The sequence below is a fragment of the Aethalodelphis obliquidens genome, unplaced genomic scaffold (assembly GCF_003676395.1).
Source record: "Aethalodelphis obliquidens isolate GAN/ISIS:26980383/991018 unplaced genomic scaffold, ASM367639v1 scaffold65, whole genome shotgun sequence".
In the NCBI taxonomy this organism is placed as follows: domain Eukaryota; kingdom Metazoa; phylum Chordata; class Mammalia; order Artiodactyla; family Delphinidae; genus Aethalodelphis; species Aethalodelphis obliquidens.
In genome coordinates, this window is record NW_020838009.1 from 8852655 (window position 1) to 8868510 (window position 15856).

At 48.8% G+C, this 15856-nt stretch overlaps 1 protein-coding gene across 1 annotated transcript in view; it reads right to left on the reverse strand.

The window, feature by feature from the left end:
* Window positions 1-990: 990 nt before the first annotated feature.
* Window positions 991-15856, reverse strand: part of SLC28A1 (solute carrier family 28 member 1) — a 56286-nt gene continuing 41420 nt past the window's right edge. Inside the window, 11 exon segments of the mRNA XM_027089160.1 lie at window positions 991-3114; window positions 3389-3482; window positions 3485-3499; window positions 3662-3686; window positions 3688-3764; window positions 4507-4584; window positions 7702-7748; window positions 7750-7857; window positions 7978-8151; window positions 9219-9337; window positions 15675-15800. Coding sequence (XP_026944961.1) covers window positions 3042-3114; window positions 3389-3482; window positions 3485-3499; window positions 3662-3686; window positions 3688-3764; window positions 4507-4584; window positions 7702-7748; window positions 7750-7857; window positions 7978-8151; window positions 9219-9337; window positions 15675-15800 — 936 coding nt within the window. The 3' untranslated portion in view covers window positions 991-3041.

The window sequence follows — 15856 nt, forward strand, 5'->3', positions numbered from 1 at the left end:
CAACAGTTTAAATGGCAATTTGTATAATCCTATTCTGGCATTATTTTCACTTTCTAATCTACTAAGAGCCTCAAAAAATCCATTGGTCAGGCCACATATGGGTGCCCCACAAGCCCTGCTGGAGTCATTTTCCCCTTCCCTCCTCTCAAGCAATCCTTGCCAGGAGCCACCTCCATCCAGTCTCTGTTGGGGCTTCCCTCCCAAGTTGACCCTCTTTTTTTTTTTTTTTTTTTTTCAGTACTTGGGCCTTTTCAGTACTGTTGTGGCCTCTCCCGTTGCGGAGCACAGGCTCCGGATGCGCAGGCTCAGCGGCCATGGCTCACGGGCCCAGCCGCTCCGAGGCATGTGGGATCCTCCCAGACCAGGGCACGAACCAGTGTCCCCTGCATCGGCAGGCGGACTCTCAACCACTGCGCCACCAGGGAAGCCTTGACCCTCTTCTTGAAGGAAGTTTCCAGTTCTTTAGCTCATTACAGAGTCTGGTTCACTGCTTGTCCCCTTGCCTAGCTCAGAGTCCAGCGCATAGTAGGTGTTACAGGCTGAATTGTGTGCCCCCTAAATTCATATGTTAAAGCCCTAATCCCCAATGTGACAGTATTTGGAGATGGGGCCTTTGGGATGTAAGTAGGATTAGAAGAAGTCAGGAGGGTGGTGGGATTATTGCCTTTATAAAAAGAAACACCAGGGCTTCCCTGGTGGCACAGGGGTTGAGAGTCCGCCTGCCAATGCAGGGGACACGGGTTTGTGCCCCGTTCCGGGAGGATCCCACATGCCGCGAAGTGGCTGGGCCCGTGAGCCATGGCCGCTGAGCCTGCGCATCTGGAGCCTGTGCTCCGCAACGGGAGAGGCCACAACAGTGAGAGGCCCGCATACCACAAAAAAAAAAAGAAACACCAAGAGAGCTGCTTTCTCTCTTTGCCATATAAAAGGACACAGTGAGAGGGTGGCCTTCTGTAAGCCAGGAAGAGGGACCTCACCAGAAACCCACCATGCTGGCACCCTAATCTTGGACTTCCAGCCTCCAAAACTGTGACAAAATAAATTTCTGTTGTTTAAGCTGCCCAGTCTGTGGTACTTTGTTATGGTGGCCCAAGCCAAGTAATAAAGTAGGTACTCAATATATATCCCTTGATTGAATAAATAAACAATACATAAACCCGGAGTGGACAAACCACTTACACAGGATTCATGCTTTGCAAGGATCCCTCTTTGCTCCAACCCCCTTTGATTTCTAGTCTTTGACAAAAACCTTAGACATTCACAGGCCAGCAAGACAAAATCAATGGCAGTTTGGGTTCTTAGGGTCTGTTTCTTAGCACAGGAGTGGCAAATAGTGTGCCACCTAGAAAAGGCACCTAGAATTACTTGGAGGTGGGCTCATCCAGCACTGAGCTGATATGGATTCTGAAGCCCCTTCTGGATTCAGTGCAAGGAGTCCTGTGATTGATTAGCAATGCCTGTCACGGCTGTGGGTGGGGTGAGTGGAGGTATCTGGGCCAATCCTGACTCAGAAGCTGCAAGGCAAGAGCCTAGCGATGGGGTATGGGAGTCAGGCCAAGACTCTGCTGTGCAGAGCTAAGGGCAAGGACTCAGGCCCTGAGGAAGGGACCCAGGGCTAGCCTGTGGGGGTCACAAGGAGCAAGACCAGTGCCCAGTAGAGCCCAAATCCTTGACCGAGCAGGGTAACTGCTGACCAGGCTCCATATTCCCTCTGCCTCAGGCCCCAGCTGGGAAGCATTATCCAACAGAGGTGGGTGAGGAAACAGGGGCCCTGTGGCCTCAGGGACAGGTGCACTGCAGTTCCCCGCAGCCATAGCTGCTGGGGAAATGAGGATAGAGGTGGGAGGAGCATAGGGCAGGATGTGCTGGGTGACAGGAACTCCAGAAACAAAGGCTTACAGGCAGGGAAAACACATCAGATGCCTGACCTACTGGAGCAGAGGGATTGGGCTGGGGAGAAAAGGCAAGCAGAGGGGGTCAGAGCAAGTCACACAACCGAGCTCCTTGAACGTTAGCAGCCTAGCAGAGAGATGAAACACCACAGCTTGTGGAACTGGATGGCGGGGATTCTGCCTCTTCCTCTTCCCAGTTGTGCCACTTTAGGCAAGTTACTTAACCTCTCTGGGACTCTGTTCCTCAACTAGGGATAATAATAGTATCTGACTCACAGGGTTGTTGTAGGGACTGAGTTACAAAGTATGAAGTACTGAGAACAGTGCACTGACACACAGTGCTCTGTTACATTTGCAAGTGTTACAGTTATGTAGAGTAAAGCAGTCTGAACATTAACCAATATTTCCCCAATTGTTTTCCATGGAATCCTCAACTAAGAGATACTTCTATCAACAAGATTCTTATAGCCAAATTTGAAAAATGTCTCCTATTATACCCACATCAAACTGATGAGTCCACAGTAAACAAAAAACAAACAAACAATAAACCCCTAACTTTCTTTAGCTTAGTGTTTCCCAAACGGAGTGGATCATGGAAACTTCTGCATACCTTGTGGGACAGTGTTCCACAGGACACCAGTGTGCGAAGTGCTATGGAGGAAGGCCATGGGGAGTCTCTGGACGTAGAGGAAGGGGTCTCCAGGAGAAGCTGCCTGGCAGGGGCTAAACCACAGCAAGATTCCAGCGCCTAGAGAGGAGGGGGAAGGAATCAGCTGAAATGCCAGGGCTGAGGGCCCTGGAGCAGAAGGGAAGGGTGAATGGGGGAGACCCAGGGCAGGGGGTATAGGGAAGAGCAGGGAGCTGTTTGGATATAGAGAGGAGAGAAGAGGCAGAGGTGACCCTGAGAATTCACACTTGGGGAGGTAGGAAATGGGAGAGCAGAAATGTGGTGACGAGTGGGGGGGGCAACCCTCATTTACTTATGTACTCACTCTGCCCACTCACCCTGTCACCCTTCCCAATTTATGACTGAGGTGGGTCTAAACCCTGCGGCTTCCCCAAGGGGGTGGGCCTGGAGAGAGAGAGATGGGGACAGCTGCTTCCTGGGGAAGAATAGCCTCCAGAAGGCATAGAGATGTTCTGTCCCTGCTATGCACAGATCGTGTGATTATAAAATCAACAGCAGTTGTCCAGGGCCTCTAGGGTGAACTCCGGGTCGGTGCTGAAAAGAAGCAAAGGCTGCAGTCTGAGCTCTAGGCCTGGCTCTGCTAGCCACTAAAGGCTGTGCAACTTTGGGGAAGTTGCTCCATGTCTCTGGTCCAAACTTCATCTCTAAGTTTGGTCCTCAAGCCCCACTTCCTCCTCCCTTGGTCACATCAGCCACAGCCATGACATTTCTATCCCTTGCCCTGGTGCCAAAGGCCTCCGCCGGGAAATCGGGCCTCCTGCACCCCATCACTGTCAGGGTCCCTCCGCCCCACGGCCCAGGTTCTCACCTCTGGAAGGCCTGGCGGCAGCACTGGTACACCTCAAAACTGCTGCTGCTGAGGGTCGTGTTCAGGAGGGACACACAGTCGACCTCAGCCCCCCGGGCATGTACAGGATCCCTGCGCAGGGAAAGCAGCTGGTGGGCAGGGCCCAGCCCCTCACTACCCTCCAACCTCACCCAAGGACTTCCAGAGAGGCCAGAGCCCCAGTGCCTGGCCCTGGACCAGGGCCAGCTGGAGAATCAGGGCTCTGAGTCCTGAGCCCACCAGGCCTGCACTCACCTGCCACGCAGGCATTCACCAGAGACAGACACACAGGCCCCCGTGCAGAGCACCCAGAGCATGATCTGGGAGAAGTTGCTCTTCTGCTGGGGGGCCATGGAGGCTGCAAGAGGACAGGAGTGCTCAGGGCCAGGACTCAGCATGCCCCTCTGCCTGTATCTGTGCCTCCGGCTGCATCTGCTGACACCCCTTTCTCTTCTGGGTGGCCAGAGGGACAGACGCTGTCCTCCTGACGCTTTTGAGTTTGGGAGTCCTCCTTGGCCTGAGTCGGGCCCCTAGGTAGCACTCCACGCCCCCCCACATGCCATCAGTGGCAACTGTAGGAAGAGAACGTGAGTTTGGAGTCAGGCAGACCTGGGATTAAACACAGGTTCAGCCACTTATTAGCTGAGTGACTTGGGCCATCATTCACTTTTGCAAGACTCAGCAAAACGGGATGGTTACACCACCAGGCAGGGAACTGCAGGGGGTGGAAATGTTTTTTGTAAAGAGCTGAGAGCTGTGCAGAGCCTTCTCCCCTAGGCCCCTCCAGGCCTGCCTGTCCCTTGTGGGTACGGGAACTAAAGCCTCAGAGGGCAGGTCACCACCGCACCTCCCGACCCTCCCCAGAGCCCTGAGCCAGGCTTGGCCTACAAGGCCAAGGTGCTAACCTCCTGGGCTACCCCAGCAGCAGAGAAATCATGAAATGCCAGGGCTGGGAGGAAGCTCCACGGCCGCCTTGTTCAGGCTCTGCCTTAGACTAATGGGAGAACTGAGACCTACAGATCCCCAAGAAATATCTCAGAGCCAGGACTAGCGTCCATCCCCGACTCTCCAGGATACCGAGAGGCCCCTATAGGACTCACTCAGGCCTCCCAGCATGATCCCAATGGAGCTGAAGTTGGCAAATCCACAGAGGGCAAACGTCGTATTTCTGCTCTGACCTGAGAAGACAGAAGATGAGCGGGGAGGGGCTTCCCTCAGATGGGATGGGAGTTTGCTCAAACCACCCCATACCCTGGCCTTAATTTCACCCACTGCCTATGTGCCTTTGACCTTTGAAGCACTCGGTGCTGCCCTTTCCCAGCCCTCCACACCTACCTCTAAGTCACCTCAAGCTGCACAACCTCACAAACATAGCCCCCTCCTCATCTGCCCTTGAATCTCCTTAATTACCAGCCTTTCTGGGTCTGATTCAGCCTGGCCCAGTCTTCTCACTTTGGCCCTACTAAGCTCTGTACCCAGGAACAGTGGGCGAACGGCCCTTCCCGACATGCTGCAGCCCCGCACCTTTGTTTACGGAGAATGCGCTCAGGCTGAGGTCCTTTGAGGTGCGGTCATGCCCGAAGAGCAGGATGGTGGCCCAGTGAAGAGAGGGAGGGATTCAGAGCCCAGTCGGCTTGGGTTCCAGGCTTGTCACGGCCTATTTCAGGTTGAGCAAGTCGATAGCCTCCTAAGTTTTAGTTTCTCCATCAGGAATGTGGGAGTAATAGCAGCTGCCTGGAAAGACTGTCGTAAAGATCATCTAATGTACAGGAAGTACCAGGCACAGGGGAGGTATTTAAGCAAGGTAATTCTCCTTCCCTTTTGCTCTGAACGGTTGTGTAATTCCTTAGAAGTGTTAAGAGCCAAAACGGAACAATTTGGAAAAAAAGATTGGCTTAGACCCATACCTCACACCATATAAAAAATTAATTCTAAATCACGGAAGCAGATTAATATTTTAAACATCAAATAATAGGAAATACAGAATAATTATTATTGTTACAAAATAATATTATTACTCTCATTTTGGAGAGGAGCAAACTGAGGCTCACAGGAGTGACTGAGGACGTTCACACAGCAAAAAGGCAGCTGTGTCAGAATTTGAACTCAGTTTTGTCTGACTCCAAAGCTCATGATTTTAACTACTTCACCATATTGTTTCAGGAATTTAACCCTTGCCAGATTTTTGGAATGGAGATAACTTTCTAAATTTAGATATTATAGCAGAAATGCAAAGATTTGGTGTAAATTTTGTGTTTAAAAAAATCTCTGAATACAGAATGAAGGGGAGAAAAAAAGACTAGGAAAAATATATGTAGAACATGTAACAGAAAAGGGTTAATATCTTTATAACACACAGAGTTTATACAAATTGATGAAAAAATATTAAGGTACCTGCATTCTGCTTACTCGCTTACAATCACCCCCCCAATCGGCCCAAGTAATCTTAAAATGTCAAAAGTCAAATCTTCAGTAACTTCCTACTGCTCCTCGGCCTGTGTCACTCTCTTTTACAATTACCACCTGCTCTAACCTCACTGCTCTCCTCTCAGTTCTCCAAACAAGTGCTTTTCAACCTCAAGGCCTTTGCATGTGCCTCTTTCTTTGCCTGGAATGCTCTTCCCAATTTCTCCTGGCCCCTCCTCCTCCCTGCAAATCTTGGACTAATAACCACATCTCAGGGAGGCCTTTTCTGACCAGCTCAGTCAAGGAAGACCCCCTCCCTGTTTCCTCTTATTGTTTCCATCAGAGAACTTACCACAAATTGTGGTTTTAAAATTTTTTATTCCTTTGCTTTCTTGCGTTTTGCTCGTGTCTTTCACTACGTGTAAGTTCCATGTCACCAGGGACCATGTCTGTCGAATTCCCCTTTTTATCCCTGGTACCCAGCAGAGGGCCTGGCACTTCAGAGGTCTCCACAAATACTTGCTGAAGGAATGAAGTTCATTTAAAAAGATCCCGAAGGCACATACCACCCACTATCTCTAGAGAAGGGAGTGATACTGGAGCTGAAAATGAGGAGTGAGGGGAAACCTGGGCTTTTTACTCCATACAAACTTTTTTTTTTTTTAAACTAAAGAGTACATTCCTTTACAATTAAAAAAGTAATTTAAAAGGCAAGAAAAAATTTTTTATTAAAAGTTCCTAGTAACCCAGTAACAAATGAAAACAATGAACTATTATTTGCCCCTTAACGTATCAAAACTTTTTTTTTTTTAAGAGGCTACTCAGCCCTGTTCAGTGTGTGGTAAAATCAATGCTCACAGGCACAGCTGGGGTGGTTTCAGTTGTTACAACCCCTTGGGAAAGAAAAGATACTGGCAGCAACCACACGAGGATCCGTGCCATGTGATTCAGTCATCCCACATCTGGGAAAGCTCCTGAGGAAATGCTCGGAGAGGAGGGAGAAGTCCTGTGCAAAAAGCTATTCATTTCAGCGTTGTGTATAATAGCCAAATAATGGAATTATATGTTATATTGTTATATTTATTATAATATAATTAATTATAATTATATTATATATTATAATAGCTGTAATTTGGGGATGATAAGATGATGGGTAATTTTGTCATTCTCAATCATGTTACATACAGCTGTTATTATTTTAGAGAGTTTCATTTTAGAAAGCTTTTATAGTTTTTTTCTTTTTTTTAATGTCTTAACAGGGACTTCCCTGGTGGTCCAGTGACTAAGACTCCGCACTCCCAATGCAGGGGGCCCAGTTTGATCCCTGGTCCGGGAACTAGATCCCACATGCCTCAACTAAGACTTTGCATGCTAATTCGCATGCCGCAACTAAAAGATCCCACGTGCTGCAACTAAAGAAAAAGATCCCACGTGCTGCAAGTAAATAAATAGATAGATAGATAGATAGATAAACAAATAAGTCTTAACAGAAGAAACAAACCCCTGAACTGAATCCAATATATTGAAGATGAATGTGGTGGTGAGGTCTCCCCGTTTTACTCTCTTAGCTCATGAGATGCTGCCATCCATTCCTTCGGGGTAGGTGTGGCAGGTTCTACACTTGTTTTCCAACAGAAGAGGCAAGGTGCAGCGGCTGGCCCAGGGCCGCACAGGATGGTGGCCTGTCTACAGCTGGAGCTCAGATACCTCCAACGGGGCTCTTTCTCAACCTCAGCCTCCTAAGAGGCCTTGAGAAAGATGGCCTCTGAAGCTGTCTTGTTGCCAGGGCAACGGGATGTGGGAGGTTGAGCAGACCCTCAGTGTGTCTCAGCCAGGCCCACAGGGGAGCCGCTGCATCACGCCCTGCCCCAGGGAGGGGACAGGGACACTCACAGAGATCCACTGCTTCCTGGAACCGGCCCACTCCTCGGCGCCCGTCGTTCAGAAACAGCTTCATTCCCAGCAGCTCAGCCACCACCGGGCAGCCCTCCCAGGCCACTCCCATCAAGAAGGCCACTGACCACAGGATGTAGGAGCAGATGAGCCTAGGCATGAGGCAAGAGGAGTGGCTGGGACTGGGGTTGGCCTGGGCTCTGTGGGTGTCCACCCACCATCACCCACCGACCAGGACCACCACCTCCACAGGCTGCGGGGGTGGCCGGAACTGTACCTGGAAGCTGAGCCCCTGGACGTCCATCACGTCTCCCAGCCAGGAGAGGGCAGCATTGATGAAGGCCAGCACAGCCAGGAAAGCAATCAGGTTGGCTGCGATGTTGGTCACGACCCTCACGGACATGGCAGCCCCACTGCTAGCTGCTTCTAAGAGGTTTTGAGCATCTCTGTTGATGGGATCAAGAGCCATCATTATTGGCCTATCTCCACAAACAGCAGGGCTCCCCACCCTACAGGCTCAAAGAGGAACCTTGGACAGAGCATTTCAGAGCCAGTGGTCCTTGTTTTCCCTCTGAGGCCAGAGAGAGAAAGAGCCTGGCCCGAGCACTAGGATAAGACCCAGACTCCTAGCACAGATGCTGTCCGAGACAGAAACCACTAGCCACGTGTGACTTTTGAGCACTTGAAAGGAGGCTGATCTGAATTGAAATGTGTTGCAAATATACACACCAGATTTCAGAGATTGAGTCCGAAAAAAAAGAAAGAATATGAAATACCTTATTAATAATTTTTATATTGATTACATGTTAAAATGACAATACTTAGGATATATTTAGTTAAATAAAACATTTTACTAAAATCACCTGCTTCTTTTTTACTTATTAAAAGATGACTACTAGAAAATTTTAATTATAGATGTGACTCATATTTCTCTCGGGCAGTGCTGCTCTAGACCTTCAGGAAGTTGTGCGGTTGGGGATGCCCGTTGTATCCACAAGCACATTTGTCAAAAGTCGTGTCTTTCAACATTTTTTAAGAATTAAATGTTACACAAAGGTTGCTAAGACTATGATAAAGAGATGTTAGGAGGTGAGAGAAATCAAGGACAGTGCTCAACACGTCAATGCGATTGACACTGGGGATCAGACCTCAAGGCATGTAGAGAAAGTGGTGTGGAACTTTTTAACGACCCTCCTCAACACACACACACACACACACACACAAACACACACACACACCAGGCACATCCCCAAGAACCAGGTCACTTGCCCATGCCTTGACTAGTCCATGTTTCCTGCTGGTCAGAGACTGGAAAATAAGAAGCGAGAACTGGAGTCTATATCTTCACAAGTGAAGCTGCGACCAGGGCAGTGAGAGAGAGAGGAAGTGGGCTGCGCTTGGTGAAAGACAGAGATGGGCAGAGAAAATAGGACCTGCTGCTGCCCCCACCTCTGCTCCTGTCTCTGCCCCTCCCCCCCACTCCCCTCTCTGCAGACCCTCCTGCTGTGCTCACCTGTAGGTCAGTTTCACTCCTTCCTCACCCCTGAACTTGGACTCCTCCACCTCCGTGTAGAGGGCTAAGGCACAAGGGGCAGCCTTCACAGAGGCAGCAATTAAGGAGGCAGTATCGATCTGCAAGAGTGAGAATGAGGGTTATAGAGAGATGTCAGGAAAATGTGGAGGTCAAGAAGTGTGGCCCAGGGCAGCAGGGGGACATGGTACTCTACCCTGCTGGTATATCACCATCATCGCTACTGCTGTCACTGTCACTGATAATAGTAATACATTTTATGTGTAGAGGGTTACAGGCTGTATGCACAGAACTTTCTATTCCCACACCTCCCCCAGGACTTCAGGAAGTTAGGCAGGGCAAGTACTGTTATCTCACTTGACAGACAAGGAAACTGAGGCCCCAAAGGGTTAAATATGACTTGCCCAAAATAAAGGAAGGGAAGGAATTAGACCCGTTGTGTCTTTCGGCTCCAAGTTCAAGGTTCTTCCTCCCTTTCTAGGCTGTCTCTCTTTGACCACTTATCTGAGGGCTGGTTCATCATTGGCTGAGGGGTTTGTGATGGTTTCAGACAAAGCTCACAGAACCTGAGAGTTGGAATGGATCCAAGATGTGACCTAACTTGACCTCATAGTAAAGGAAAGCCTTCCCTCTAGAGGATCCTTCCTGTCACTTACTGTGGCAGGGAACTCACCACCTCAAGGCAGCCCATCACCTCTACTCCTGCGGTCCGAGGGCTGTTTCTAAGGAAATCTGCCCCTACAACATACAACACCCACCCTTTGACCCTGGGTCGGTCTCCTGGAGCCACGCTATAGAAGCCCTCACAGCAAGATGATGGAGCTGCCAGACCCCCGGGATTCTCCCTTCCTGAATTTTCATCCTCACTGTGGTCCCAAACCCTCTGCTTCCCTGTTCTCTTCACAGAGATGGAATGCTTTTTCACCACTGTGTTATTTACCAAATGGGAGAATTAGAACCAACCCAAACATCTGACAATGGGGGGATGGCTATGCATTGTCAAGTTGCCATCAAAAACAATGGTTACCAAGGCTTCACAATACTGTGGAGAAATGCCTGCATACTTGCATATAGAGCATACCCACAATGATAGGGAAAAAAACAAACTCCACAACTATGCATAAAAAGAAGATCAGAAAGAAATACACTGAAATGTCAACCAGTTGTCTGTCCCTGGCTAGTGGGGCCAGAGTGATTTTCTTTTCTTTCAGCTTTTCTGTATATCTCTAAATGTCCACATGATATATACTGTCTTTATAAGCAGAAAAGTAAAATAGACTTCTTCTTAAAGTTTGTAATAAATCAACTGCAGTTTTAAAATTTTAAATAAAAAGGAACTAAAGGAGGGGAGGTAAGTTTAAGCTACATGTTCAGGCGAATAAAGCAGACGGCCAATGAAGCCCATGGAAGTACCAGGAACTACTGATGAGGAACCAGGCCTCAGAGACCCTCTGAGGCTCTGAAAGCCTTGTAATATCCTCCTCCTTCTTCTTTTAAAGCCCCTTTGTTTCCTTTCAGCGGTAAGCAGAAACCACTTAAGATGTGTACCAGGTCCAGCACCCACCTCCCACGCGCCCCCATCACAGCCACTGGGTGTGCAGGCCTTGCTCCTCATGGAAATAGCCAGCCTCAGGCAGGTGTCCTCTCTGGACTTTCCAGGCCAAGCTTTGGGACTTTGCTGGCCTCCTCCTCAGCCGCCCAGGTCCAGCGGGCACAATACCACATCTGGAATCTTGGGATTTTCCCTTCCACCAGCCAGGACCCTCCCCTTTCCTCCAGCTTGGAGGCTGCATCTGGTTTGTCAACTCGAGTCTCAGTGGGGAGCACACCTTGCACATTCATGGACACTGTCCTTTGAATGGGCCAGTCGTGGCCACTGCCTCAAATGCCCCAGGCAGTCATTTCCTGCTCATCTTGGAAAGGGCTGAGTCCTGCACTGGCAGGGCTCCCGGGGGCACTGGGTCAGCCCACACACGGCCTCTCTGCTGCCAGTTATGCCTCAGGGCCATGACATTCTCCAGCGCTGCCTCCAGACACCAGGTCAGGAATGCCTTCTGTCCCAGCATGACAGGGCCCACTCCTGCCCAAGGCCCTCCTTCCTCTACCTAAAGGTGTCCTATGTGAAGAGGGATAGAGGGTAGGAGCCATCCATCTGAACTTTCAAAAAGGTCTTTACTGAGAAAAGAAATAAATCCAGACACTCCAAAGCATAAAATGGGCCAGTTTTAGAAGGCTGGACTTCTGACCCTAATATGTCAGAGAAAGAACAACCACTTTTTCAACACCATGTCAGGTGATTTTTTGTTTTTAAGATTTTTTTGGATGTGGACCGCTTTTAAAGTCTTTATTGAATTTGTTACAATATTGCTTCTGTTTTATGTTTTGGATTTTTGGCCGTGAGGCATGTGGGATCTTAGCTCCCAGACCAGGGATCGAACTCTCACCCCCTGCATTGGAAGGCAAAGTCGTAACAACTGGACCACCAGGGAAGTCCCTTGCCAGGTGTTTTCTGTTTATTATGGCGTTTAATTCTTAGACTGCTGTGAGGTGGGCAGTAATGCCACCCATTTTACAGGTGTAGAAACTAAGCATGTGGTTGACTCTTACTTGGCCCTGCTTGGGCCTCCCAGACCCTGTCCCAGGGGCTCCCACTCTCGCACAATTGATTGAGAAACATCAGTGGCCATCCCCTCAACCCATCCTGTGTTCACAGCCCAAGGCACACATCTGGATCTCTACTCACAATGATCCCGAGCCAAAGGGGTGGGTAGGGAGACCAGTTTCTGGGGTTTTAGCAGAGAGGGCTCGTGCCTACCTTAGAGTGTTTGGGAAACACACTGAAAAGGGACATGTATGTGGAGGTCACAGTGAAAGGATTCAGTCAAGTAACACTTGGGACCTCAGACCAGGGAGAAGGTCTAGACCAGTGTCATCTGATACAAATATAGCACAACTGTGATTTAAGTTTTCTAGGAGCCAATTAAAAAAGTAAAAAGAAACAGATGAAATTAATTTCATTAATGTATTTAATTTAACCCAATATACCTAACATATTATTTTCTACCCTTGTGATCAATGTAAAACTTATCAATAAAATATATTAATTGATTTTCTCCATACTAAGTTTCACAGCAGATCTCATTTCAGACCGACCACATTTCAAGGGCTTAATAGCCACTTAATAGCTAGTGGCTGCTGTGTTGGACAGCACAGGTCTAGAAATATCCACATTTTAGCAATAGGAGGGGTGCAGGGAAGAGCCAGCCAGAAGCTGAGCATCAAAGAGAAAGGAGGAGAGAGAAAGGGGGGATTCTCTTTGGAATTCAGGGTCTAAGGGCAGAGCCCAAGATAGAGTGAGGAACTGCCTGGAAGAGGGCATGAAAGGAGAGAGGGGAGAGGGTGGGAAGGGCTGTGGGAGGAAGCCCGGGGGCTGCTGTAGTGGCGGCCAAGAGCCAGGCGGGGGCAGAAGAGAGCTTCTCTGTGACCAGCCTGGAGGCTGATCCAGACGCCCAGGGAAGGAAGGTGGACTAGGTGCCTTTCACCAGGCCAGCTATGGTGGTAGCCTGGGGCTTCCATACCAGAGGCTGTGGATGGAGACCCGCGACCACGAGGCTGATCCTGGTGGCCTCTGCACATTCTGTAGAGCTAAAGGGAAGTGGGTACCAGGCCCCTTCAGTGGGAAGGCCCGCCTGCCTGGGGCTGGGCCTGGACTCTGGCCTGGGACAGGGAAGGAAAGGAGGCTGAGCTGTAAGGCGATTGTGGAAAAGGGAGAGAGTTCTTCCGTACTTTAGTCTTAAGTAATGGCAACGACGCTTATGCGATAGAAAGAATACCATTCTTTTAACTGGCTTGTGGGACCCAAAGCAAGGTTAAGACATTTAAAGGCTCTAAATCCCAAAGATAGCAGGGCAACCCCTCCCCCAATACACCACTATGAAAAAAGTTTCAGGAACAAAGTTTCAAGTTTTCATTTTTGAAATATCAAATTCCTTCCAAAATCAATTGGTGGTGAGGTATGGGGGAGGGGTGTGGCATGCATCAGCTCTGATGGGCCCTTCCTAGGCCTTGGTGAGAAAAGGTGCAAACCAGATGACCTCTAAAATTCTAGGTGGAGGGTGCTGGGCGGAGAAGACAAAGCCTCAGAGTGCAAGGGGCCTTCCTGAAAAGTCACAAGGCATCCTGCCCAGACAGCTCTGTGGGTATGCGGAGCTGAGCCTCCTGGTGTGGCCCAGGTGTCCTGAGGGAAGGAGGGACTGAGGGGCAGGTTAGCTCATCCCCTTGGCCATCCTCAAACACAGAGATGAGAAAGACAGGTGGAATTTGAGACCAATACTGGTCATTCTTTCATCCCCCGACCCATTCACACACAGCATCAGGAGAGCCTGGGCCCTGGGAGAGGCAGGCTGCCCTTCTCCAAACCAGCGCACGGAGGCCCACCTCACCCGAGGGGCTGTGACCGTGCACTGCACAGATGAACTTACCCAGCTCATCCCCTTACTGCTCTACATTTATGTTTCTTGGGTTGTTAGCTATTACAAATAATGTTGGAATTTTGCATCCTTTGACCACTTGTGAAAATATTTCTGTATCATAATATTCCTAACTAGATCAAAGAGGAGTATTTTTAAATTGACTGATAGGTGTTTTCCAAAAAGGTTAGAGCAAATTGCACTTGCATAAAGAGTATGGGGGGCTTCCCTGGTGGCACAGTGGTTAAGAATCTGCCTGCCAATGCAGGGGACACGGGTTCGAGGCCTGGTCCGGGAAGATCCCACATGCCGCAGAACTAAGCCCGTGTGCCACAGCTACTGAGCCTGCGCTCTAGAGCCCACAAGCCACAACTACTGATCCCGAGTGCCACAACTACTGAAGCCCGCGTGCCTAGAGCCCGTGCTCTGCAACAAGAGAAGCCACTGTAATGAGAAGCCCGCGCACTGCAATGAAGAGCAGCCCCTGCTCGCCGCAACCAGAGAAAAGCCTGCGGCACAGTAACAAAGACCCAACGCAGCCAAAAAAAAAAAAAAAAGAGTATATGAATGCCCCTCAGCCTTGCCGTTTAGAGGCATGTAAAATTTTGCATATCCTTGAGAAGAAACATAAGTTATTATTGTTTTAATTTATCAGTGAGCTTGAATATCTGTTTATCATTTATGAACTTTTCTTTCTTGATCAGTCATTAAACTTTTAAAAAATTGTGATTTTTTACCTTTCAGAGGTTTTTCATTTTTATTAGTTAGCTCTGTCAACTTTTTCCTTTACACTTTCGGATTTCATGTCATGCTCAGAATTTTATAAGAAAAAGGCAAGTTGCAGAAAACTGTGAATAGAATTACCTCACCTTTAGTAAAAAAAAAAAAAAAAAGCAAGTATATGTATATTCAGTTATATGTACTTAAAGGACTTTTTACACAGAAATATCTGGAATGACATATTTTAAGTCAGTGGTTCCCAAATTGAGCGAGTATCAGAATCACCTGGAAGGCTTGTTACAATACAGGACACTGGGCCCCATCCCCAGCATTCCTGATTCAGCAGGTCTACAGAGGGGCCCAAGAATTTGTATTCCTAACAAGTTCCCAGGTGAAGGTGTCGCTGCTGGCCCACTGAGGACACTTTGAGCACTGCTGTTCTCATCTAGTAAGAGCAGTTATCCATGGGAAGTGGGAGTGAAGTGTTTTGTTTTTTCTACTTTATTCACTTCTGTAAGAAGCAAGAATTTCTTCGATATCTAAGGGGGAAAAATAAGATCTTGAAAGACTTACATGTGAAAACACAAACAAGTACAGTGTTTTACACAAATGTAATGCATTATTACCAGGCACTTTGTAGGGGACATATTGAAGATTCATCTCTGCTTGCCATGCACTAGTGCTGTGATTGGTTTAAGGGCCTGATTCATACCACTGGAATTTGATTTAGAAACGTACTGTGCTCAGAAAGCTACACAAGTAATCATTGAGGAGTAGAGGAAGGACTTGTGCCCAGAGAGGGTGTAAAGGAGAGGAGGTGCGAGGACGGGGTACAGGAAGAGTAGGACAAAGCTCCAGGGGTGGCCTAGGTGGGGGACTGTGTGTCTGAGTTTTGGAGTCAGACAGGTCTGGGCTCAAATCCTGGCTTTGGGCATCTCACTTACTCTCTGAGTCTCAATTTCCTCATCCTTGAAATGTGGATATTAAAACACTGAGCGCTTTGCCTCAGTAAGCGGAATACTGGAAACCTTTGTTCCTACTAGCCACTTGAGAAGCCCAAATGGTCCAGCCCACCTGGCCTGCCTTACTCACGTGAAGCTTCTCCTCCCACCATCACAGCAGCCCTGGTTTAGGACGTAGCCCATGAGAGAAGACCCCAGATCGCTCTGGCCAGGAGCTGTGTGGGGCTCCCACAAAGGTGGGTTTCAGGTTCTTGGTTTTCAGCAAGCAGAAGGAGGGCTCTACATACCCCAAAGGAGATGCAGGCGTCCAGCAGGCTGCCGGCAATGGTGGCGTAGCCTCTGGTCATGACAACGTGGATTTCAGAGAGTGTCATGTCTGCCAAGTAGGGCCGGATCAGTAGAGGAGCCTCAGTCTGCAAACGGGAAAGATGTCAAACAAGCAGCGCTGGTCAGGCTAGCACGGGCACTT